General features: G+C 53.6%; 1 protein-coding gene across 8 annotated transcripts in view; it reads left to right on the top strand.

Annotated features, from left to right (window-relative positions):
• EXD3 (exonuclease 3'-5' domain containing 3) overlaps positions 1-25429 on the top strand; it is a 335146-nt gene extending 309717 nt beyond the window's left edge. For 5 of the 8 annotated variants that reach the window (XM_067309031.1, XM_067309034.1, XM_067309032.1 and 2 more), the window contains 2 exons: positions 11762-11855; positions 24846-25429. In XM_067309031.1, coding sequence (XP_067165132.1) covers positions 11762-11855; positions 24846-25180 — 429 coding nt within the window. In that variant the 3' untranslated portion in view covers positions 25181-25429. Of the gene's footprint in view, positions 1-8600; positions 8746-11761; positions 11856-15548; positions 15608-24845 lie in introns of those variants that run through there. The other 3 variants (XM_067309037.1, XM_067309036.1, XM_067309038.1) reach the window with 3 other exon arrangements.
• The last annotated feature ends 711 nt before the right edge of the window (positions 25430-26140 follow it).

The following is a 26140-nucleotide window of genomic DNA, read 5'->3' on the forward strand; positions in this document are numbered from 1 at the left end:
GAGGGTGCAGGGACAGAGATGAGACTTTGTTTGCAGCTTTAGGATTTCCTGGTACCTGAAATTTAGGCAGGAAACTCTCTGCTTCCAACAGTGTCAGCTTGCATTTGGGTAACTAACCGAACAATTGTGCATGACTAGTAACATTCTGAGTATTGGACTTATTTATAGAAAGAAAAGCTTCAGTCCTTTGCAGTTTCCAGGGTTCTGACTCTCATGGTCAGAAAACATCTCCATGGCCTTTTCTTCCTGCTATCAAAGCCAAAAAGTTCCTGGAGGTCTGGGGATCAGGCCAGCCTGATGCTTTTTAAGCAGATCTCTGCTTGCATTTGAGTTTTCAGATGAGACCATTTCTAGTATTGTCACCGATTTCAGTGACAGTATGAGCTGGCTGGAGGTGGACTCTCATTCTGGTTTTAGAGCCCAGGCAACTGAACTCCAGTCTTTTTTGGTTGGGCTGGGCTTTTTTGGAACTCACATTCACCAGACCTGAGCATCTCAGGCCAAGAGGTGAGATCTCAGTGCAGCTGGATAAAACTCTGCAACCATAACACAGCTTGATTAAGAGTAACAGCAATTAACTACATTGCAGAAGGGGAAAGTTAACCCTTCTCCTGCTGTGATGCAGCCTCCCTTGGGATAGCTCAGGAACAGACTTGCAGAAGGCATGCTCCCCAGAGCCGATGGCAGCACATTGCATGCTTGTGTACGCAGGAAGGGTTAACTCTCTTCCCGGAGTTAAATACAAAGCAGGAAAGCATATTTATACAGGCAGGAAGGCAGCATGCTGGGGTAGGGCTGTAGGAGCTGATGTGTGAGCATTCGGGCAGGGCAGGGAGGAGGGTGGGGAGGGATGGTTCACCCAACGACCGCGACTGCTCAGCCACCCGGGCCCCCCTGGGAGCTCCTGGCATGGAGCTCACCCTAAAATGAAGGCTTTGGGGATGCTGAGATGCAACCGCATCGTGAGGCAGCTATTACTGCTTTGGCTTTGTTATTAAACTTGCTGTAACCCCTAGAAACCTGTCCTGGAGCAGCACCCCATTGTGCTAGGTGCTGTATAAACAGGGCTTGCAGGTATGGTTAAGGTTAGGTCAAGGCTGCTGTTGCAGATTTTAACTTTCTGAAGGGGCTCTGTGGCTCTGAACCCCGCTCAGCTGGTTGAGAGGCAAAATTAGCAAATGAGTCTTGAGACAGCTGAAATGCAGCTGGAGGAAACAGAGGGACCAAAGGGGTGGGGGGGGGGGGTGAACATCTTTTTTTTTCCCCTGGGAAATTCAGCTTTGCATGTGGGTTTAGGTGTAATGTTGGGTGAGATTCTCATCGCTGCAAAGCCTTGAGGTAGTGAAAAGGGCTTTCAGTGTCGCTGACAATTAGTCGCCTCAAGTGCCGTTCTGACTACCCGCGGCACTGTCATAGCGAGGCGTCAGCGGGATGGGGTTTGTGGTTAGCGACTTGCAGCTGTGTGTGTGAAGCTGGAGGGAGCGTGTGTACGTACAGAGAGGAGCAAACGTGTCCAACCTGAAGGGAGCTGCAGTCAGCATGGCCCAGCGGCAAGCACACCCCGCTCTTCTGTGCAGAGGGGCCAGATGCTATCCTGCTGCCTGGTCCCTCCGGGCATGGGGTCAGGGCTCGATGGGATGCTGGAGCAGCTGGGCTGGATGTCAGCCGCCCCCCCCCAGCTGCGTAGCCTGTGCTGGGAGCTGTGAGTGCACCCCAGGGAGGGTGCAGGCAGGCGAGCCGCGTGCCAGGGTGCCTGCAAGGAACCCATGTGCTCAGCCAGGGTTGCTGACTTTGCAAGTGTGTCTCCTGGGCCATGCGCCCTGCAGGGACGCATGTGGTTGTGCAGAGGAAGGGATGAGTGTGCACAAGGACACACGACGGGCTTTGCATTTCTCTGTGGTCTCTGTGCTGGTCCTGTACCGTCTGTGTGCTGGGATTAGCAAAGGTGTGCTGCAAACTACAGAATTACACTTTGGCAGCGATGGCGACATGGACCTTGCTCATGTGTGATGGATCTGCAGGACTGCACTGTGCCCCTCTTGCGTGCTGCTAGGCAATACTGGATCCATGCTGCTTTGTGCCACCACTTTTGGAAGTGAATGACCCAGAAGCCGTGGCTCAGGGCAGAGCCGGCGAGGTCAGGCACTGCAGGCAAAAACCCTGGTCCCATCACCGCCAGATGCTGAGCCCTTTCCAGCAGCCTCCCAGAGCTCCTTTTTAACCAGGGACTTGCTTGTGCTTTTCCTCTGCCCCCTATCCCTGTCTCCTCTTCATCTCCAGGGGAGCTGAGCACCTGTTGGACCTGCACCACCCAGAATCATGTCCTGTGACTCTGTTCTCTCTCTCTGAGCAGCTGTAAAATGGCCCGTGTAAATTGAGAGGGAGAGATGCCTTGAAAAGTGAGGCCCAGCAGAGGAACACAGCTGGAGCTGGTATGTTTGAAAAGCAGGCCGCCTCCAGGCTGCCTTCAGTTCTGGCCACTTTTCCTCTGCCCCGTGGCTGACCTCACATTTGCGCTATCTCCCCAATCTTGTCAGCTGACAAGCTCCGCTAATCTGCCCGTTTCAGTGCCCGTGGTTCTTGTTTCGTACTCCCAGACAAATGAGGCCCTTGTAGCTGTCAGGTGAGCCTTTCCCAGAGTTTATGCAAATGATACTAATTAAAGGCATTCTTATCTGTTCGATTTCCCACACCTTTTGCCTCCAAGGGAGATAGAAAACTTCATGTTTTAACGCCATATTTCATGGCAGTCGGAAGGACTGCCTAGGGAAAGCGTTGGGAAATACAGCGGGTCACTCCTGATGAGAAGAGCTGGCTTATGCAACTGTTGAAACACTTTATTATGCATGAGAAACCTTCCAGAAATGGATGACTAATAGCGAAGCAGGAGCAGAGAAAGCAGTGGGAACGCCACACCAGGCTGGCATGGGATCCCATGTCATCTTACCAGCTTAGCAGGGTTGGGCTAGGTCAGCACTTGCCTAAGAGACCTCTCAGAGTACCTGGCTGGCGATGCGGGAAGTGATATTAATGATTCAATAAACAGAGCCCTTCCCTCTTTCTGGAGCCTGAACCAAAATGCCCCCACTCGTTCCCAGGGACCCACCAGCAGTCCCAGATTTCCACTGATGATATATTACTTACTTCACAGGGTCATAAAAATAGCGGCGCTCAATGCACAGCCAGGTCTGGTGGAAGATGCCACACAGTGCAGGTGTGGGACATCATGGTCTGTTTCCCATCATGGCTCTTGCTGTTTTAATGGGAGACAGTGCTGCCCAGGTTTTGCTGGCCACTGGAGTCTGTTGTGTGCACTGAGAGCTGTTGCACCTCCAAAGCACTGGACTAATGCACCTGTGCGTCTGATCTGCTGGTTGAGTGCGTGTGCTGGGACCCAAGGACATGGAAAGATGTTAGACCATTTGTAACACAGCAGGAGCAGCAACACGAACCTTTAAAATACCCGGTACTGGTGGTAAGAAGCTTGATAAGAAAAGGAGTTCTTGACACAAAGAGGAAAGGAAACAGTCTGGCCCACTGCTTACTCAGCCTGAGTGGTGGCAGTTCTCTCCAAGGGGAGATGCGGATACCGGAAGCACCTGACTCGCCACTGCTCTGCACCTAGAGAGTGTATTTGAATCATGGGCAGGAGGTCCCAAGGTGGCAAACCTGTCTATGTGTAATGCCTGGCCTTGGAGGCTTCACACAGACAACCTGTTCTGGTGAGTTAACTGGCTGAATTTGAGGCTCCAGCATCCCCATTCTAGTGATTTTTCTAGTCTCAATATGTCCCCGAAAGAAGCTCTTGGATGCTCAAGGACTGTGGTTGCACAACCAAAATGAGAGTTGGAACCTCTGTCCGGAGGAGTGTCCCTTTCACCAGATGATATCCATCTTGGAGAAAGAGAGAAAGAAAGGGAAAAGGGTAGGCGGTGAGTAGGAAGAGAAATATCTCTCCAGGTGGTTGGTGAATAGCCTTCTGATACGGTGAGCAGAAGACGCCCTTGGAATTGTCCTGACGTGAGATGTCCTGAATCGCCCCAGTGAGTTCACTCCCAGCACTACCAGTGTTGTCCTTTACAGCTGTTTTGGGGATGTTGTGGATTTCCTAAACCAGAATCTCTCCAGGCAGAGAGAGAGGTGCATTTTTGCCTGTACAACCACAGCCAAAGTGGTCCTTCAGCTTTGGTAAATGAGGCTTGCCCAGTGCCATTGGTCAGCAGAGAGAATGGAAGAAGCCCTGTGATCCAGGGGACCTTTTTGGGTACCTGAAAGTAATTCTCCAAGTGCTTCAGCACTTCGGTGGTGCAGCTTTCAGGTTTATCAAAGGAATGAGCAAAAATGACTCCACTCCAGCCTGAACCACTAATTTTTCATGCATATTGTACACCAGCCTATGGACTCCAGGTGAGCTCGCACATGCATCTTCAGCCAAACTCACATCAGCCCCCAGGGCCCTTTTTGAATCCCCAAACGTTTGGCCCCTGTTGTCTGTTTGCCCTGAGTTTTCTTTAAGCTTCTCAGCTCCTGGGTTGGCACTGGAATGGAAGCCCAGCAGGGGCTGGGTTGTTCCCCCAGAGCCTGAACGATGGTGGAGATGGCCCAGAAGCTCCATGCCAAAGCATCCAGTCCTGGGAGTCTTGGGAGGTTCATGTGTTACTGCCAGGTGGTCCTAACTGGGCCAGAGGAAGAGTATTTGTGGCCCAGATCTCCAGTGCCGTATCTGGCTGAAATAATCAGCTGTAAAATCCCCACCCAGGAGGGAAGAAAAAGCCAGCGATCATCCTGAACAAAAAAGCCGTCAGACTGCCATTATTGCAAAAAGATTTCTCACACGTGCTCTCCTCCTTGACCGGTACAGGCAAGGAAAATCTCATGATAGCCCTGTGATTCCTTTGGACTAGCTCGCTGAAGAGGAAGGTCCAAAATGCTGGTGGGCCCGAGATGTCTCAGGCTGCTGTAGGTTCACGCTGGTGGGGTTGACAGCCTTGCTGCGCTTGGGGAGCTCACAGCAACATGGGCACCAGTGCCAGGAAACCAGGGTACGAGCTCTCCCTGTCTGATTCACTCTGTTGTCACAATTCAGTGCAGATGACATCACTCCTTCTAATCCCCATGTCATAGCTCTCGGATGGTGACATCACAGAGCAGGCTGGGCCAGAGAAGCAGGGAGAGGAGTTTCTGTGGGAGGCAGCAGATACCGGGACAAGGCTGGGAGGCCTGGGGGAAGTGGGACAGGAGTGCTGTGGCCATCGCCGCGGTGGCAGCAGTGCCCCAAGGCTGCATGCCCCAAGACACAGCACCTCATTCAGAGGGAAGCAGGGAGCAAGGGACCAGCAGAGCCAAGGACTCACCAGAGACGCAGTCAACCCAGTCCTTACCCTTGGCTTGGACAACACATGCAGAGCCCAGGGAAGCAGGGGGAAAAATCTCGGCCTTGGTGGGAACAGGTACTGACCAACCATCCCTCCCAGCCCAAGAGCTTGCGTTCAGCATGGGCTTTGCTAAAGCAGCTGTCCTTTCTGACAAGCCACAGTGGCGATCTGAGCTAAGAAATGTGCTCTCCTAGCTTTTGCCCTAGCTGGCTGCCAGCAGGCGCCTGCACCCTGTGTGCCAGCACGTGCACTGTGCACGGTGCCCAGCACGCCTGCCCCACTCACAGTGCCCAGGAAGGGGCTGATTCACACGGGGTGCTGGAAGCAGGGCTGCCGTGGGAAAACACACCCGCCATGGCTCCCGAGCGCTGGGATTGCTTCAGCGGGGGTGCAGCCAAGATCCATTTCACAGAGGGCAGAACAGATCTAGTCTGGGATTTACCAGTGACTAAGCGTGTGCTGGCAAGGGCTGCCCTAGCGTGAGAAAGTGAGAGCTACTCCTCCTCGGAGGTGTGCTCACTGGGAAGAAAAGCTCCACAGTGACCTGAATTCCTCTCCTCCCCAGGGCCAGGGCTCCCCTGGGGCAGAAGGAAGAACTGGGGTACCCCAGCTTCATGGTGGGAGTGTGAGTGGTGGCCTGGGCAGTGCTACTGGGAAGGAAGGGGGCTGCTGCCCCCCATTACCACTCCTCACAGGCTGAACCCAGTCTTCTCTGTGGCCCAGATCTGGAGTCCTGGCCCCATGGTCACCCTGCAGCTACCCCAGCTTCATGGAACAGGCAGGCACCCTAGTGCAGCACGAGCAGAGATCTTGCAGACTCAGCCCACTTGACAGGCCATCTCCAAGACAGGGCTGGGGCATGGGACAGAAGCTGCCCTTCACCCCCGGGTTGGGCACAGGTGGATGGAGAGCCTGTGGTATGTCCTCAAGCTGTTGGGGGAGAAGAAGAGGGGGAAGCCCAGGGCAGTGCCCCTGGACCTGGGCAAGGGGGTGCCAGCAGGTCCACTGGATGCCTTGTGCATGGCCACTGGGGAGCTCGTGCCCAGCTGGATAAGATCAGGGAGCAAGCTTCTGCCCTGGCTTCATGCTTGAGTGGTAGCCCCTGTCCTGACATTGGGCTGTTCCTGGTGTTCTGCTCTTGGTGGTTGCAACTCCTTTGGCCAGTGGCTTGGGAAGCCATGGGGCTCCTGCTGGTGTCTCACCATCATGAAGGGTTTTACCTCCATACATGCCTCACCTCATGGAGGCAATGGCTAATCCTTCCAAGATGGGTCTGGGGAAACCGTGCCTTTCTGAGGAGGAAAAACCCATCCTTTACCCATTTGATAGGCTCCCCCCCTTCCCTATCCTTAAGAAAATAAAGCAAGCAAGCCACACACACTCACACACAAACACAAAAATGCTCCAACCCCACGGGCAGTGAAGCTGAGATGGAGAAGGCTTCTTTGGGGAGCTGTGTCCCCAGGCAGGAGCTGGGCATCAAGCCCAAGGCCACGGGTCCCTGTACAGCAGCCAGACAGTCCAGCCTTATCAAGGTGGCAGGCTGCCCCATTCATTTGATTTCTTATGTGTCATTTTGGCAAGGCATTAAAAAAAATAATTGCAATTTTTATTACAGCTAATTGGCTCTGTTGCTAAGTGGCTTATCTAGCCCTGAGCCTGCCCCCTGCTTTTGGGAAGCTGATGATGGCAAAGGCCTGGAGGCTTAGGAGATGGCATGGGTCTTGTAACCAGAGCATCTGGGAGCCCCAAGCAAGAGGGAAATGCTCTGCTATCTGTGGGCTGCCAGGGCATAGCTCGCCCCAAGGAAATAGATTGCCTCATTTTATAAAGACGCTGAAATTCAGAAAAGCAGAGAAATTTGCCTAAGGCACCTGAGAGAATTATGGGACCCAGGAGTCCTTGTCCAGCATGCCTGGCACCTCTTGCCAAATGTTGCAGAGACATCATGCTATCCCCATCTGCTTCCCCATTCATCCCTGCTGGGGAAGTGTGCATGGAGACATCATGCTTAAAAATGCCAAGACTGGCTATTGAGGTGGATTTTTGTGGGCTGTCCATGCATACTTCCCCAGCAGGGATGAATGGGGAAGCAGATGCCATTTGCCCTGTGGGCTCCAGCTATGTCCATGTTGGGGTGGAAGCTTGAGGGCCTTGTGGTCCAGAGCCTCTTTGGGCAGTTGCCAACATGCTGGAACAGCTGTTGCGTGCTGAACCATGCCCAGGAGGTAAGGTCTCCCATCCCTTCTCCCCTCCTTGTACCTGTCCACACCTCCCACATCCCTGCTGCCGTCCCTGTGTGCCTCCCACACACAGGCTAAATGCTGCTTTCTGGCTTGCAGCCTCCCTTGATCCCTTCCTTTCCCTCAGGTTAGCTAGATTTGCTATCCTGTTGTCACCATCCCACCAGTAGTGAGACCTATTCGAACAAACCTTGGCACGAATCTCTGGGACCTGCTTGCATTATCAGGAGGGAAGCTGCAACCACCAGGGCCTGTTCACTCTTGGCTGTGCACTGCAATCCCACAAATTGCACAAGGCACCTCGTGAGCCACACGAGGACTTCAGGTGGCTCGCGAGGCAGCAATGCTGTTTGCTCCGTTCATTTTCCAGTGTAACATGGGAATATCACCTTGGGGAAGGCAGCAGCCTTCAGTTCAGCCTGGGCTGCAGCACTAGAAGGTGGCTTGCCTGGGCCAAAAAAGAGGAAAAGTCCCATGGCTGCTTGGGGAGGCTGTGGGATCTCCACGCAAACTTCTGCTCTGCTCTTGGAGGGAAGGAGCGACTGTCAGCCTCCATCAGGAACACAGATGAAGGAGGACAGAGCAAATGCACCTGTCCACCCAGCACCCTGAAAGCCACAAGCAGCTTGAGGATGAGCCTTTGGGAGGCATAGTTAAAATTCTCTGAAAAGAGAAAAGAGGATGCAGCAGGACTCCTGGCATTTCAGAAGTGCAATCTGCCTGGAGGGCTGCATCTCTGGCCTTTACAGGCTGGGACTTCCTCAAGCCCTGAGACCTCTGACCATCCCACAGCATCAATATGAGCTCTGAAATCAGAGCTGGCAGGGGACAGAGCATGGCTCTGCTGTGCAGCCGCGTCAGGGTCTGTGCAGAGCCCCAGGACTCCTGGGGTTGAGGGTGATGTTTGGCCAAAAGGAAAGACTTGGTCTCTCTTCCCTGCACATCCCTGAATTCAATTGTGTTCCTCTTCCCTTTTTCACAGCCGTCTTTCAGGAGGGAGCATAAATAGGCCCTGCCTGTCCAGCTGATGGGTTGGTCACACCAAGGTGGCTGAATTTGTGAGCCCGTGCAAAGTGGAGCCAGGGAGAAGGAGTGGAAAGGCAAGAGGCAGATGTGTGAAAGTGAGCCGGCAATATCTCCAGTCTTTGTTATTTCAGGCAGTTAAATGCTGAGAAGATCAGATGAGATTGTATCAGGTAACCTCCTTAGGTTATAATGTAACCTTCCCTCATGTGATGTTCTCAGTGAAACTAAAAGTGATATCTCCTTTATTAACTTGAAATGCTGATCTGGCCCCTCCGAAAATTCAGGTTCTCTCAAATAAGATCTTCTTTCTGCTTTCCTGGGGTTTCATGCAGTTTCACTTCCTCTGGGTACCTCTTTTTTAATGCGTGAGTGGAGGAGGACTGTTTCAGGGCTGCACAGGGAGGGCTTGGGACATTCCCAGGAAGAGGGGGCTCGCAGAGGTAGGCCCAGGTCCTGCTCCCACAGGTGACCCTGGACACCCTCAGCATTTGTCCTGAGCATTTGCTGAGGTTTTTCACAGTGTGAGTAAAGAAAAGGAAAAAAAAAAATAGAGATCAGGAGCAGTATGCAAGCGCCCAAATTGTATTTGATGCCCTGCGCTGTAAAATTGAGGGGGGTTTTGATGAAATTCACTTTTAAAAGTGGTGCAAAGACTTCCAAGTCATTTGGGTTGTTTCAGGATTGTGCCTTGTCCATCTGTGTGTGTGTCTGTCTGAGGCATTTCTCTGTCAGTGTCAGAGCAGTGGATTTAGGCTTTGAGCACAAAGTAGCCATGGGTTGTGACAGTGCGATATCCAGAGCTGCATCTACTGAGGTCTTTCTCATTGGTGGCCAAGGCAGTGGGATTTTGGCTACTGCCTTCAGCCAGGAACTCAACCTCCTCCTCTTCCTCTGTTCCTGGCAGGCCCAGCTGGAGGCAGGGCAGGGGGGCAACAGACACTGTGGGAATCGGAAGGATTTTTCCATAGCAGAGCAGCTTTCCTTCTGCCAAGAAGCAAGAGGGCTTGGGGCGTGCTCCCGCTGCCGTGCTCAGTGGCCCAGTTCACCCTCGCTTTCCCATTCAGCAGGGAAGGCAGCAGGTCTTGGTGGGAGCTGGAGGCCAGCTCATCTGATCGGATGCTGAGGAGGGAGGTTTTGCTTTGCTGAATTCAGGCCATGCGGTGCTCTGCGGAGCCACCGTGGAGGGCTGGGAGGAAGTGGCTGCGACTCAGACGCCTTTGCTGAGCTGCCTGGAAAACGAGTTCCCCGAACAGCTCTTGGCCCCAATGGCCTTGCTGCCACAAGGCTTTCCCTCACACTCGTCTCAGACTCTGCCTGCAGTGCAGCTTCAGGGAGTGGAGCCCTGGCATCTTTTCATGGTTAAAATCATGCCCAGGCTGGGGACTGTGCGCTGCTTTTGCAGCCACTGCATGGGTTGGGGGTGGAAATATCTCTTGGGGAACAGAAAGAGCGGGACATCATGGAAAGCTTATTTTGAAACAAATCATCCTTCCACCTCCCTCTTTTATGCAGCTGAGTGGGAAGAAGGGGCATCTTTGTGCCACTCCATGACCCCGGCACTCCAGCTAGCATGCCGCAGACACAGAGCTGCTGGAGGGCTGCTCCGATGCCCGTTCAGTCAATGGAAAGACTTTCTGGTTTCAACAGGCTTTGGAGCAAACCCTGAGGCAGGCAACTTGTTCTGGTTGGTGAAGTTATGCACCTGCCTCACTGCTTTCTTTGGGTGCAGCATGTTCAAAATTCTCCACAAGCAAAAATCAGTCCCTTAAAACAAATAACAAGCTAAAGGTGTTGTAGCACATTCCAGGAATTGGCTTGAGTCTGCCTGGTAGTTTCCACTCCCTTAAAATACTTTCTTCCAGACTGGGAGGGTAAGAGAAGAGCAAGGCTGTGAGGTGGAGCTTGCTGAAATTCACAGGTTAGGACCCTGTCCAGGGAAGGTTTAATGCTAATTGCTTCTGGGTGAGCACATCTGGCTAGTGGCTGCATCCTGATTTCAGCTCAAGAAACCTTGCTCTGGGTGTTTCTTTCTGGACGGTGTTTTCAGGAGCTCTGTACCTGGTGGTTCCCTAAGGGCACTTGCAGGAACTCAGGCCACTTGGAGAGCTCTGAAGGGGCATTTCCCAGACCAAGAGTCAGTTTAGAAAACGTGTTTGTCTGTGTTACTGGTGCTACATAAGAGATGGACCCAGTGGAGCAGCCTCTGCCTGCTGAGACCCTGGCTTGCCCCTTCGGCATACCCTGCAGTCTCAGCAGGTCTTATGGGACAAGAGAGAACAAGTTTTGAAGCTGTGGCCCAAACTCTTTTTGACACTTTAGGCCAGCCTCTGTTTCTGGCATTTTATGGCATTATACAGGGGCTGGTCTGAGTGAGAAACGCCAGGGAGGAAGGGGGCAGTGGGTTTATCTGCTGCCCTGATGCGGTTGCCAGGCATGAAAAGCTAAAAGCCTTCATTGCTGGGAGGGGGCTAAATCTCAAATGCTCCTCTGAATTTTCTGTGTTCACTTCTGGGCTTCTAATGAATAGCTCTATTATGGGCTTTTAACAGGTCTCTCTGATAACATTGTTCTTTGCAGGAGCATTTATACCAGAGGCTGGGCTCGACTTTGCCCTAGGGTTCAGCTGGGGGCAGGAGCTGCGTCTACTAGGGCACCTACCTCCTCTGGTGCCCCCTTGGGTGCCTGGGCACCACAGGGTGCTGGGGCAGCCTCTGCCGCAGAGCTGCCCCATCATGAGCCCAGAAGTCACCTTCTGCCTTTGCTGGATGCAAAGGCCCGTCCTTCACACCGCATGGATCCCAACAGATCCTTCATAGGTGCTTCTTGTGGCCCAGAACATGAGCCAGTCCCAGGCACTGCTCCAGGTGTTCACGGAAAGGAACCACTGATGGATGTGGCTAAGCACTGTAAAGATGGAGTCTTTCTGGGAAGCAGGATTTTGTGACCAAGTATAGAGCTGCGGACCCAAAAGTCTGCATCTGCTCCCCCTCTGCCACCCAGTATGTAGTAGGACAGGCCTTGTCTCAGTTTCCCTGTGCGGTGATGCTCTCCTGGGCGCAGAGATATCTTGGGAGCGTGGCTGTCGTCTCACTGACCTTGCCCCCTCTCTTTCACCAGGTGTGCAACTGCGACAAGTACCTGAAGATCTCCAAAGAGAGGATGAGGCAGCTGATGGAGGGCAGCAGACACTCAACGGCAGAGGATGATGCAAGTAAGAGAGTGGGGGCCAATGGCTCCAATGGTGCAGTGGTCAGGCACCTGCCTCTTAGGATCTCACTCCCCAGCTGGGAGTCACTGCCCCGTGGCAGGCTCCACTCTGCTGCACGGCCCAGAGAGCAGCTCGTGACTTGTAAAGCACCATACATTTCCCCCAGTCCCTGTCCAGGACCAGCGTAGGACAAAGGCTATGAACACTGGTGCTCAGCAGCTGTGAATCCAGCCCTACTTACTGGGACGGGAGTGACACTCTAATGTTTTCTTTTTCCCCATAGTATTTCTTGGTCTCGTACGCTCCAGGTCTCTCTGGAGGCTGGGGAAAGCAGCAAGCCGAGGGCTGTGTCACCTCTGGCTGCAGTGTACCCCTTCTCAGATGCCCATGTGCTCTCATCTCTCTAGGATTTTGCACTGACTGCTCTTGGGTGTCCTCTATGGTCTTTTCCTGCCAGTGAGTAATTTGGGCTCTTCCTTCCCAAGATCGTGCCTCTGGGAGATACAAACGAGGGACAGAGTTTCCGATGGAATGAGGATACCTCCACGCAGTGGAGATGGATGAGGTGGGATGGGAGAGTCTCCTAACCCCCTTTGGAGAGCCCAACCTCAGGCAAGAGACACACAGGCTCTGGTCCCAGTCTCCAGGGCAGAATGGGACCTTCCCAGCTCAGGCTGAGTCTCTCAAATGGGGAATGGGGGTCCCCCCCACCCCAACCTGCTGCTATTGTAACTTTGTGCCAGGGTTAAGCTTGTGCATGTCCAAGTACAGCCTCCCAGCTCTTTCCTCCTGGCAGTCCCACCTGAAAGTGCTGATCTGCTTTGCAAGAAGCTCTGCCGGGTTTTGCATGTGATTGCCTGGACCTGGGATGTTTTGGGTAGGTGAAATGCCAGCAGTGGCCCAAGTGACAGCCTAAGGCCATTACTACCTGACTTGGGAAACTAATCTTCAGCTGTGAAATGCCTCCTTGCTGTTAGTGTTTGCTAATGCATGACATGATCCCTTTCTCACCTGCACAATCACTGTTAAACTAGGTCAGGTTGCAGGAGGAGTGAGTAAGTGCTGCCTGCCCAGAGAAGTTCTTGCAGGCTCCGTTGGGAAAGGCCTCCTCCACTCCCTGCCCCGAGCTGCTCCGCAGCACTGGTGTTTACACTTTTGCGCTTCTCCCTGGAGGGAGCCACATTTTGGTGGTGATGCCATAGACATGCCGTATGCACGGAGGTGTGTGCGGCTGGGTGCGCTGGGACGGAAGCATGCACTCTTTCTGCCACCGTTCCTGAGCCCGGGTTCTCTCAACAGTAAGCACATCACTGACTGCCTCGTGCCTGTGTTTCCTCATCTCTGTGACAGGGGACAGGCAGGACCAGCGCAACATGCTTTGGGATCGCTGACTGCAAAGCGCTCCTAGGAGGCTGTGGCTTTGCTAGGAACAGCACGTGTGGCTCTGTGGGATGGAGGGACATGGTGGGGTGGCTTTTCCCATGGTGCTGGCAGCTGGGAGCACTGTGCTTTCCGAAAGGCCAGGGCATCTTCCCAGTGGTTTCTCCTGTGAGGGCACTCACTGTTTATATGTACCCAGAGACCAGCCTGGCCTGTTCAGCCAGTTTTAGAGTATGGGAAATAGAAATGTTGTGGTTTATGTTCAGCCATGTGAGCGGTTTCCCCTTCCCCCTCTGTATGGAGATGATGGAACTGGGGGTGTCTCACACGTCATCCTTCAGTTGACGCCCCTATGCTCCTCCGCACATGCTTTTACGGGGCCCCCTCACTTCTCTGTCCTTTGCACCATATCTGCAAAACCCCTGTACTCCCCGTGTGCCATAAGGTCCCTCTTCTTCCTCTGCCTCTTGCTGGGTCCCACTCCAGCCCTGCTTCCCGTGTGATAGAAGGATGCAGCCTCCACCAAGGGAAGGATACCAGTCTGCTGGGCCAGGTTTGAGCCACATGCCTACTACGCTGGGTGAGATGTTACCAAGGTGTGTCCTTAGACATGGAGAGGTCAAGACAGAAAATGTCTCAGCGTCCTCCAGTGACAGGGTCAGGACCCTTTGTTTCACCAAAGCAGCTCCCAGAAGGACAACCAGGGTTGGCAAGAGAGCACCGAGAGGTGCTGCATCCTCCTAAATCTCAGCACTTTATTCCCATCATTTCTTCCCTGCCTACATGCCAGACCTGGCTAGGCTGCATCTCAGCAACCCACCAGCACACACATTGCAACAGGACTGATCTCACCAAGTCAGGGGCAGGTGTTTTGGTGTTTTGCTGCATATAGGTTAACCCATGTGAATTGAGTTGTGTCTGTGCCAGGGAGCATGTGGGCTGGGTAGATGGCCACAGCTAGGCAAGTAATACCTGTCCCAAAGCAAAACCCTCCTAGGGATTTGCCTGTGAAGTCCCCTGCTGAACAATGGATTAAGCTCCTCAAGACTGGTCAGATGATGCTGGTTGTCCAGCACCCAGTTCCTTAGGAGGAAAATGCTCCTTCCACCCATCCCACCCCATTCCCCAGGCAAGCAGAGAAAGCCTCCTCCTATGTGGTTTCACCTCTTTGAGGAGAAGCAAGCAGCATCTGAGCAGGGGCAGATGGAGCCAAGGATGTTGGGACACCCACCAGCCGTGCATGGGAACTATTTCTGCCGGAGAATCCTTTGATATAAATAAGTCTGTAGCTCCTCAGGTGTTCTTGGAGACAGGGCCTGGAGTTGCAGAGAATGAGAGCTGCTTACATTTTGGAGTTCATTGCAGCAAAACCTGGGTCAGTGCCACTCTCTTTGGCTCCCAGATCTTTATGACAATGCTTCCAAGTGATGAAAGGCAAATTATTCATCCTGTAATAACTCACTTGAATTTGAACGTAGGTCTTTCCCAGGTTTTAGGGTACATTTTTCCTGACACAGCCCCATTTTTCTTGCATGAGGGCTTTGATGGAAGTGTTGGAAATTGCTTCAAGTCCAGACAGTTTTGCCCTGTAATGCCCTTTTTCCAGCGGAGTGCTCTGAGCAGCTTTCTTTAGGGGGCTCACATGCCTAGAGCAGGCAGAGGAGAGGGACAGAGAGAGGTGACAGTGCTTTTGGTCACCATGTGGCACCTGCAAGATGTGATCATAATGGAAGCTGTTGGCAAATTGCAGGCTCCTAAGTGACCCAGGTGGACTGGTTGTGTCACAGGGCTCTAGTCTGGCCAGGGGAAGCTTCTTGCTTAGTCGGTGTGGTAAAAACTGGTGCTTGGGTGATGCTCTGCCAGATGAAGTCTGGTTCCTAAGAAAGACAAGGATGTATCACATTAGATCTGGTTAGGATATGCCTAACAGAAAATGCTTCTTTCATCATAAAATCACCCCTTTCCATTTGAAACATTTTGCAAAACACAAAACAGCTGTTCTTGCTCTTTCCTGAGCTGTGCTGCTAACCAGCAGGCTTGTCTGATCCTCATTGGGCACTTGAGCGTGTCCGTGTCTCCCTGCCACATGACGGAAGAAGTGATGGTGGCTGGATGCTATACAGGGAGAAATCACAAGCCTCGTGCAGCCCTGCAGCATCATCCTTGTATGGCCTCTGACCATCGTCTGCCTTAAAAACCTGCTTTACCTCACCCATGGTGCAGGAATGGCAGGTCCGAGCAAACTAATCCTTCTGGCCTTCACTGGCCTGAGAAACTGTTGCTCTTGCTACATCCATGATGTTTCTTTGCTGGCAGGGCCTCCCTCCACCGCTCCAAGTTAGAGAGAAGCAGAGGCTTCAGATACAGCAACAGGGATGCTTGGAGAGACCAACACAGCATCTTGGGAAGCCCGAAGTGTGGCAAAGATGGGCAAGCTGGGCTGGACTTGGGGGTCCTATATGACCAGCCATCAGCTGGTTGCTCACATGCCCATGCTGGTATTTGAGATCAACAAGCACAGGACATCATGGATGTCTCTGCTGAGCGCAACACCCTGCTTGGACCATCACAGTGGTGCTCCCAGGGGCCACGGAGGCTGGTGGGCTGGGATCCGTGCCTGGCACAGAGGTGAGCTGAACTGCACTTGGAGCAGCACGACTCTGGGGCTCCCGGACTTGAGGCTGGCAGCGTGCTCGGACCCAAGCATGATTCAAGAGCTGGCATGGTCAGCAAGGCAATGGTTGCAGTCTCAATCAATCCCACTTTGCTGCCGGCATTTCACAGAGGATCCTGCTATAGGAATGGGAGCACAGAGAGAACAGGGCCTGCCAGGAGCCCAAGGAAGCTGAGAAGCCTCCTTGTTGGGGCTGGAGACCCAAGGAATGCTGGCTGGCTGTTGTGGGCAGTGGAGTCATCACAGCACACTGCAGTCCAGATAGATACTGCTGGAAAACTCAGCTGGTGCTGGTGTCCTCCTGCCCCCTGCATTCAGCAGGATGTTTCTTTTGCATCCACCTGCATTGCTGAGGATGGAGGGGAGAGAAATAGGGGATTCTTGGTCCAGAACTCCCCACTCTGCTCCCACTCCTGTAGCAACCCAGCAACCCCTAGCATTTTCTGTGTCCTCTCCCCTTCCACGCTATCTATTTTTATTCTCCTCAAACTTTGCATCCTGCAGCTGCAGGATAAACCCTGGGGAGCCCCGCGACCTTTTGGAGGAGCAGTCGTGGTAACCGGGAAGTCCCCATGCTGTGTGACAGGATGGTGTGGGGTTGGCAGGGCACTTGGAGCAGCGGCAGGGCAGGCTGGCCGAGTTGCCACTTTGTGCCTTTCTCATGGCACATTTCCTACTCACTGGCCTGGAGCAGTGACTCTGTTTCTTTCCCTTCCTGCTCCTCAGCTTCACTCAGGAGACTGCGCTGCACAGCTCTGTGGCTGAGCCCGGGTGAAACCCCGGTGGGGGATGCATGTGGAGGCAGTGTGCAAGGAGGCAGGAGGAAGAGCTGCAAGATGGCAGTGAGTGAGCTGGGAGAGCTTTGCAGCAAATCCAAGCCCAGGCTGATGCTAGTAAGATGCAGAGCTTCTCTCCCCTTCTTCCATCACACCAGGATTTTCCTCAGTCATGGACTCTGACCCACAGCTGGAGGAGGCCACGCTGTGTCCAAAGCCTTGATGCGAGATGCAGTTTTTTTCCTGCCCTGCTTCCCTATCTACAGCATTTGACTTTGCCATGAGCATCAGACCGGTCTTACTGCCACGTGGGCAAGGGCGGGCAATCCTCGTGCTGTCCCACAATGGCTCTCACACCCACAGTGCAACCCACACATCTCCAGTGCCTTGGCCGTAGGACCAGGCTAGCACAGGGCCAGGCATGCAGGGGAGACCAGCACATCCTGAATACTTCAGGCTGCTCTGCACACTTCTCTAGGTTCCCCAGCCTCCCAGCAAGCCAGGGGGTTGCTTGCCTGCAGTCAGCTGTCCACAGTGCTTGGGCCTCTCAGGCACAGCCCCAATGGCTGGGGAAGGGGCAGGTCCTCAAGGTTCTACATCTACGGACTCAAGGGTTTCCCTGCCCTCCCTGGACACCTTCTTCCTCAGAATGGGGAACCAGTGTTTTTAGGCTCTCTTCACCCCAGGGCGCAATGGGGCAATGTGGCTTTCTCCCCTCTGCCTCTGCAAGGGACAGGGATGGGGGCTGCTGTGCTGCTGCACAGGGCTGGGAATGAAGGCTGCAGCAGTGAGACTGGCCAGAAATAGCTCCCAAGCATGACTGGGTTCGGGGCCTGCCAGCTCCGCCTGTTCAGAAGAATTTTGTTTGCTCATGTGAAAAAACACTGCTGGGCTGTGAACCGAGTGACATTTTCAGGGCTGTGGGTTTGCAGAGTTGTGTATGTACCTGCTGACACCAGTGTCACGCCAAAAGCACCCCAGGAAGAAGCTAGAGGCATGTCAGCTGTGTGTGTGTCAAAGCCACAGAAAACATTGCTCTTTCCAGCTTTGGGGCACAGGATCCAGCAGGATTTTCTCCCAGAATGGGAAGCAAAAAAAGATTGTAGCAACTTAACCTGGCCTGTTGCTTTGAGCAAGCTCATCCTCCCTTCTACGCCTGCTCACCCAAGAAGTTCTTAAGAACTTGGCCCGGCTAATGCAGCCCAGGTTGCATAATCCCAAGTCCTTTGTCCTCTGCTTATCTGACTTATCTAGAAGGAAAAGATAACCAGGCATCTTCAGTGCCCTGCAATCGAGTGTGTTTCTCAGGCTCGTAACTCCTCTTATCAAGTTCAATCTCTCACCACGGCAAGGTTTCCCATGCACCTTTGTACTCCAAGAATGCTCCCAGGTCTGCTTTCAGACTTGTGCAAAGTCTTTACGATGTGCGCTTTCTCCAAAACACCTAATCCTTAATTGCCTAATTATGGACAAATCTCCTGTGTGTGTGTGTGCGTGCGCGCACAAAGTGGTTGCGATGACAGCTGGGTGCGGCTGCAAGGCTGTGAGAAGGGGCCCGGCTTGCACAAGCGCTGCCAGGTCTCAGCGCCTCTCAGGACTTGGCAGGAGGCTCTGGTTCCCACTGGGAAGCTGAGGAGGTGAGCGCGAGGTTCCTCGTGTGAGCCAGCCGGGGCAAACACCCTGCTCTTCACCTCAAGGCCTCGTGCCTGAATCTCAATTTGGGTGACACAGAGGGACTTGTGCTAGAAATGGGGCATGAGAGCAGGACTATGTAGAAATACCTGGCTCCTCCAAGAGAGCTCGGATTATCCATTAAGACCCCTGTCGCTGAAACCCCTAGGGGAAGGTCCCCTGGGCTGCCCAGGGCTCACACACGTGTGGACGGGTTGTTCCTACGCAAGTCAGGACTGTGTGGTCTGAGAAAGGGGAGGTTCAAACTAGGTTTGTCCTGATCCAGCTCCATCTGGGCTTTTCAGGCCCTCCTGTGCCCCTCTGTACCGCAGTGAGAGCCTTCCAGGGCTGTCCCAGTAAAGCTGACCCAGGACTTCCGTGTTATCGGTGTAGGCTCTAGGGGATCCAGGTCACTGGTGTCACCACCACACTGACCTTTGCATACAACCCCCGAAACCCAAAAGGCCTCTCTTTGGTCATGGGAGGGTGGCACATTCCTGCTGCCCACCCTGGGCAGACCGTACCATGCCCAGCTCGACAGCTCTGCCTGTGGGCATCCATCCCTCCCAGCTGCACCCTTCAGCAGCCACAGATCTGGACTCTTTGGACAAGTTATGTTGCCCATCACAATTCTCCATCTGTTATAGTTCACACCCAGGGCTTCTCTGGGACTGACACCTAGGTGATTGCTTGTGGCTGCAGGTCCTGGGATGCTGCTCTCACCTTGGGGCACACTACTGGCTCTTTGTTCCCCAGGATTAAGGTACTGCTTCTTTTTGGGCACCAGGAACCATGCAGTGCCACAAGGCATATGAGATGTGCAGAGCAGCGTTGCTGTGGGTCTTTCCCACTATCCTTTTGCTGGTGACCCATTGTTGAAGGAAAGGTGATCTCTCCCAGGCTAACGAGGCATGTGCTGCTCCCCACCTTGCAGACTGTGTGGAGAGCTGAGCTGTGGGTTCACTGGGCCACATGGCCATGGCTTGGGCATGAAGCAAGGCTATTTCAGAGGAGACAAGTGCATCTCCTGGTCTGGGTGATCCTAGTAGAAAACAAGACCACTCACAGACATCATTTGTTGCTACTCCTTGTTCCTGGGCATGGAGTCAAGCTGCAGAGAATTCCCTGTCTTCCTGCACCCCCACGTTGTGCCATTTGTACCAGGCTTGTCTTTCTCTTTGTCTGCACAGAGCTGAGGCTTGAGCAGTGCTGCTGCAGGGCAGTGGAGTCAGAGAGCCCACTGGTCACTGCTGGGTGCCCACTGCCTGTCTCTGGCTCCTGGGGACCCAAACTGGACAACCAGTTTGCCCAAGTGACTCGCCACTGCCTGAGCAGTAGCTACTAGCTTTCAGGCCCACCTCCATCAGTGTTTCTTACTGACGAACTCCTGCTGCAGGCACACCTGGAATTTGCACCTCCTGCAGAAAGATGGGATCCCTCTGCTAAGGATGGCCTTGCTTAGCCAGAGGAGGAATCTGATCCAGAAATAAGAGGAATTGTGGTCCTACAGTGTTCTCTTTCCTGTGGACACACCAGTGCTTGGCTGGAAGGACTCAGATGGAGATGTTGCTGTTGGAAGGGAACAGCAGCGGTTTGTGTGGTGTGTTATTATGATGGGCACTGATTTCCCCACCCAAGCACAGGTGTGGAGGAGCTGGAGAGAGTGTGACGTAGTAGAAGCCATGCGCTGAGGGAAGACTAATATCACAACTTGCAAGGAGCGGAAGGGAGATTGCTGTGGGAAGACCTCTCTGCTTTGCTGAGCAGGGTTTCTAGTTTAAGGAAAGGAGCTTGAGGAGGATCATTCCTTGGTTCCTGTGCAGCTCTATAGCACTAACACACCTGGGTGCTCAGTTTCAGGGGGACCTGCTCGGCCATGCCCCAGTGTGCTTGGAAAGTCTGCAGATCTCAGCCTCCAAGAGCTCTTTGCACAGAGCCTGTTGGGCTCCGTCATCCTTGGGTGACCCGGGTAAGAGGGGGAGAGGTGAGGGAGAGGGAAAAGGCCTTTCTATTTTCAAGATGTTTTATAATGGGATTATTAGTTCCCAAGAGGTGTTTCTAATTGATTTGATAAGGAATTGCTTTCATTTCTCCTTTCCAGAGATACAGTGGGAATCCAGCCTTTGGCATGAATGGTCACAGATCTCTTGAAACTGTAGATCTAAAAACTTCTGGCACATTGTAATAACATATTCAGCTTCCCTCGGCCTCACACACACACACACGCACACCCACACATGCCTTTTGCTCCATCTCAGGCATGGTCATTGCTCAGCTCTGCAAATCACTTACTTAACGAGTGATTTTTGGGCTTGGTGAGTAGCGTCAGACTGAGCTGGGATGTCAGCACTGCTGAAGGAGCAGCTCTGTCGAGGAGAGCTCTGCCCAGGGATGGGTTTTGTGGCAGGCCTGGCTCGAGGGGTGGTTTCCCACAGGACCAGGGAAAAGCAGATTTACCCTGCCAGGACACCTGAAACAGCCGGAAAGCTTGTGAGAGGTTCACCGTGAGAGAGGGCTTAGCATGTGTCCCGTGAGCTAGGAAGAGTGTGCATGTGTGTGCACGTGTGTATGTGTTGAGGCTGGTATGCTTTGCAGGATAAGAGTGGTTTTGGGCCCCATATTGCAGAAAAACCCTGTGCTATGCATGCCAGGTGGTTGTGGGAGCATAGGGCCTCCGTGGGCACTGTCTTGGGGCCACCTCATGTTTTAGTTCTCTCACTCAGATAAGGCAGCCAAATTTACTCTGCTTGGAGAAAGCAAGGGAAGAAGGGGATAAGTGGAGCGGAGGGAAGAAAAAAACCCTCCTTAAAGAAATCCCCCCTTTCTCCATTCCCTCCATGGTCTTCCCAAGAAAACTTTTTTCTGCAGAGCTGTGGAGGACCTGACCTTTTCACAGCGACTTTTTTCCCCCTTTAAGACTGTTTGCTTGGTTGGCACCCTGCGACTGGCGCCCAGTGGCCTTTTCAGACGTGCTGCAACGGGAGCACAGGCATCTTCAAAAGCCATGAAAAGAATTCGGCCGGAGGAGGGGGGCAGGGGGAGAGGAGTTTTACAAGCTCCCATTCAAAAATTGTTACTTTGAAGTGATGTAGCATTTTCAATCCTTTGAAGCACCACAATTAGGAGGGGGCTGGTGCAACCTAAAGGCAAAACACTGGGTGAATATCACGGCCTTTCTCTCCCCATGCTTTTAAGAGATGAACTTTTCCTCCCTGCCTGCCTGTTTCTCACGAGCCACCTACCAGGGGGATGGGATAGGGGGTAGTTGGGGGATGCGGAGACTTAGCACTCCACATACTGGGAAGGAGAGGGTCTACAGTTTGCTTTGCCCACCAGCAAGACCTGTGGTCAGTGCTGCTGTGGGCCAGCTGGGCTGCACCATGGCGAATGCATGGAGAGTTTCCAAAGAAAGGGCAAATTACCATCATTCTTGCAAAAGCATCAAGACTCAATCAACTATCAAGAAGTCCCAACACAGGCACTGGAGCACCCTGGGATGCTGAGAGCAGCCTGGGGCACAGCTGAACGTGCCTCCCGCTGGCATGGCTTTCACAGAGGTGCCAGAACTGGCTGTGTACAAGCCTTTCTACATCTGGTAGCGCTGATGAGCCACAAACAGGCTCTGAGCAAGGGACGGGCAAGGGTCTTGCAGAGCCCGTGCCGGAGAAGACAACCAGCCAGGCAGTAGTTCTCTAAGCACTTGGTTAACTAGATTTTTCTTGAAAGCGGAGCACTCTGCTTTTAATGCCTTTTTCTATGCCAAAATGGATTAGAAGAAAACAAGATAGCAAGCCAAGCTCTGCACAGAAATAGCCTTCTTCAACAAGAAAAAGCCACGAGGAGAAGCACTGAAGAGCCATAGTACGGCTGAAGCCAAGACTTGCACAGATGACTCTGGTGCTTTGCTTGAGAGACAACCTAGAAAACTGAGCAAAAGCTTTGCCGCTTTTCAAATGTGTGGAGTTGCCCTTTCCTGAACCTGCTGCCTGCTGGCATGGGACCCTGAGAAATCTCCAAAGGAGCAAGGCTTCTTCTGAGATGTCCCCGCTCTGGACAGCTCAGGTATCTTCTGAGAACTACCCATGTTCTTCACCAGATGCCAAAAACTGGAGAAAATGAGAAACTGAGGTCATTGTTTTTTCTCCAGGAATGGATTTTAGGGTCCCAAACAGATGCAGAGCTTCAAGGAAAGGTTGAGGGTTCCTGAGGGACACTTGCTTGGAGTGCGGCAATGATGAATCCAGATTTTGCTGATGGGCAGCGAGTAGGACCGGGCTTCAGACTGGTTTTTGATACGTTATGTGACCAGTCCCCAAACCTGCATGGCTGTCAGGTTGCTTGGTGGTCCAGGGCTGGTCTGCAAAACCCTACAGGCCACTGACACTAAGAATATCTCCAGTTAAAGCTTTGACACTGATTGTGGTTGTTTGTCTGCCAGGAATGGGGAGGCTGGCCATGTCCCACTAGTTTGGACACTTTGGGAACGACCATGATTACTGATTTCCTGTTGCTTTGAGGTTCCCTCATGAAAAGATTTTGCATTTGCTTGTGTCTAACATCAGATTTAAGGCCACATTTTCCAGCCTGTATTGCTCCCATGAAGGGGAAGGAAATGCCAGCGCATTCTCAATGGGGAGGGAGTGAGGCAAGCGGAGTGGGAATTGGGTGCCGTGAGACAAGGATGCAGCATGACTGAAGCCAGCATAACCCAGTCCTTGCAGGCTATAGGGCAGCCCTAGTGCACATGGGCTTTGGTTGTCATTTGTGATCTGTGCACACCCGAGGGGGCCGGGCAGCATCTTGCAGCCTGTGTCACGTGGGACTCTTCGCAGTGGTGTGGGGCTAGTGGGACAGGATGGCTGTTACAAGGCAGGCCTTGATTGCCATGAGGCCATGCAGTGATGCAGGTGACCCAGTTCTGCTTGAAGTTCCCCATGCAGCTGCATAGTATTTTTTTAAAGAGGCTCATCACTGCATGTCTGGGGTCCTGGTGTTTCCAAACCTGGGAGCTTTCCTGAAAAGCTTCCCCAGGGGTTTGAATCCTAGCCTCCATCCTCCAAGGCCTTCCTGGCCAAGTGGACGGGCTTCTGGGGACCACTGTTGACCCTGCCTCCTGACCTTCATGTCCCCAGCCTCAACCTTGCTTCCCCCCGGCATAATTCATGGCACAGCACAGTTCCTGAAGGCTTTGGGATCCGGCTGGAAGAGCCAGCCAAGACTGCTGGTTTCATTTCCCTCCAGCAAGGCTAAGTCCTGACAAAGCTCCCTCTTATCCTCACAAGGGGCAGGTTGAGAGCCCCAGAGATGTCGCTGGAAAGATGCAAGATGCCTTTTGTTGTCTAATTGATGCCCAGGCAGGACAAGCTCCCCCTGCCAAAAATGAGTCATCCCAGAGTAATAACTGCAGACTGCCTCCCTGTGTCACTTGCTGCCAGACATCCTGATGGATGACAGTCAACTGAGCCCACAGCTTCCGCCTTCCGGATCCCAGGAATCTGTCGGGCCCCGGTTACAGGGCCGTGAGCAGTGAGAACCTGCACCGAGCTGCCAAAAATGTCATGGGTTTCGTGGCAGTTTGTTTGCGACGGCAGCAGTCAGTCGGCACGAGGCGGGAGCCCGCGGCACAGCACGTAGGCGCTGGCCCCAGGCAGAAAGCCTGCAGCAGGCCGAGGGCCAGGCCAGGGCTCGGGTGCACGGGGACTCCTTGCCTGCCACTGCAGGACACGGCTCCCGGTTGTTGACAGCAGTGCCCCTGATCCAGGGGTGCAGTGCAGGAGCAAGGGGTTGTGTGGTGGGAGGGAGACGGCCAGCCCCAATGCCCAGCACACTTGGGCAAGCAAGGATAACCTGTTGATTTACTGATTTACATCTCCAGGACCCTGGCTAATCCCACTGCTCTTAAGGCAGGTTTGTTAATGAGTCCTGGCCATAGGGACCTTGCAGCCACAGTGGCACGCCACAGACAGCGATTGCCAGTGTTTCAACACTCCTCATGTGCAGCATTTCTTACCAAGCTCTACCCAGCCCTGGTGCCACTTGCAGTGTCCTGGCAGCCCACAGTGAGGTAAACTGAGGCCACAGCAAGGTTCTTCCTCCCACACATCCAGAGTGACATCCACTGCAGGTGCCCCCACATGGCAGTGAGGGGACAGCACAGGGGCTTTGCTCCTGCATCCCTCTCCCCCCCCAACCCAGGCACAGCAAAAGAGCTGCGTGAATGTGGCAGAAGCCAGGCAGGCTGCTGGGGAGCAGAAGGCATCTGCCCTGGTGTCGTGCTCAGGGCAGGCAAATTTGTGGGTGCTTGTGGTTGCCTTCTCCCATATTTACAGGACTCTCCTCCCTGGGGAGCAGGGCAGAGCCTAGCCTATACTGCCTGCAAGGATGGCAGGCCTATCATAAGGGTTGTTCATGTGGGATGAGCTTGTGCTGAGCGCAGATCCCACTCATCACACCAGTGGCTCATGATTTATCTGCTGTCTCCTGTCCCTGCAGGCCACCTGACAAGGTCTGAAGAGAAGCCGAGCCAATCCTATGATGCTGCCACACTGGCCCATAATTCACCCCAGCCCATTTACAACCCAAACTGCCAGTGTCTGGAGGAGTTAGACCTCACTGGGGACTCTGTGACGCTGGTGAACGGCACAGCCCTGCAGGTCTCTGCCATCCCACCTGGGGTGCTGGACAAAACTGAGCTCACCTACTTCTACTGCTGCACCCGATGCGGGAAGGTGTTCTGGGAAGGGTCTCATTTTGGACGTGTCGTCTCTCAGTTTAAGGATGTTCTTGCCACCGTGGAGGATGACCAAAGCTTCTATGACCTGAGTTGAGGGGGTCATTCGCTGCTTGGGAAGGCTGAGGAACGGGCTGGGGAGCCCAGGGGACGCTGCCTCCCTGATAAACCTCAGCAGGTTTTCCAGGCCATGGGCTTGGGTTTGAGGTGAAGCATGCTGGGCTCTTAGGGAGAGCCTTGTTTGGGGGAACACGGTGGAGGGGACTGTCACGTTTACACTGATGGGGCAATGGTATGCAACAGCCTTAAATCACTTGGCCTCCATGAGCTCATTAAATCAGAGGTGTCCAGGAAACAGATCCTTTTCTTTATTGCACAGGAGCTGTTGGGTCCCTCCAACCCAGTTTGCCCTCTCAGAGGAACCTCTGCTGCACTGTCTCCCACACTGTCTCCCTTCAGGCCGGGCACAGCCAGATGTCAAGGTCTCAGGAATGCCACCCAGGTGGTGCCAACCCTGCAGTACCCATAAGTCCTTGGCACCCTCACCCTGGGGTGCCCCCATTCTTTGAAGAAGAGAGATGCCATCCCTTCTCCCCCACCTCCTGGACTGCCCCATGTTCATGGGCATGGGCTTCGCAGTCTCCCTTCCTCAACCCATAGTGTCTCCTGCTCACCTGGGCCTCCTTTGTGGTGGGGAGCAGCAGGGTGGAGGGATGCTGCTACTCCTGCCAAGGGGCATTTGCTCCGCAGGGCTGCCCAGCTCCATCCTCGCTCCCCATGTCTTGGGATCCCTCTGGTGGGCAGCATGAGTGTAGGGGAGACGAGCAATACTGGCCTGGCTGGCTTGGTGAGCCCTGGAGAGAGAGCCCCAGTTTCTTGCCACGGGTCATCAAGCAGCCTCAGGTGCCTGGGAGCTTTGTGTGATGTGCACAGAAACAGCAGCAAAGCATGTGGACCTGCCATTGTGAGAAACTGGAGCTGCCAGCAGCCACTGCCCAAGGCAAGCTCAGAGTACCGGTGTCCAGAGGAGGCTGAAGTGGCCGATGGGGGAGACAGG

Source organism: Apteryx mantelli, chromosome 21, assembly GCF_036417845.1.
Source record: "Apteryx mantelli isolate bAptMan1 chromosome 21, bAptMan1.hap1, whole genome shotgun sequence".
Lineage (NCBI taxonomy): Eukaryota > Metazoa > Chordata > Aves > Apterygiformes > Apterygidae > Apteryx > Apteryx mantelli.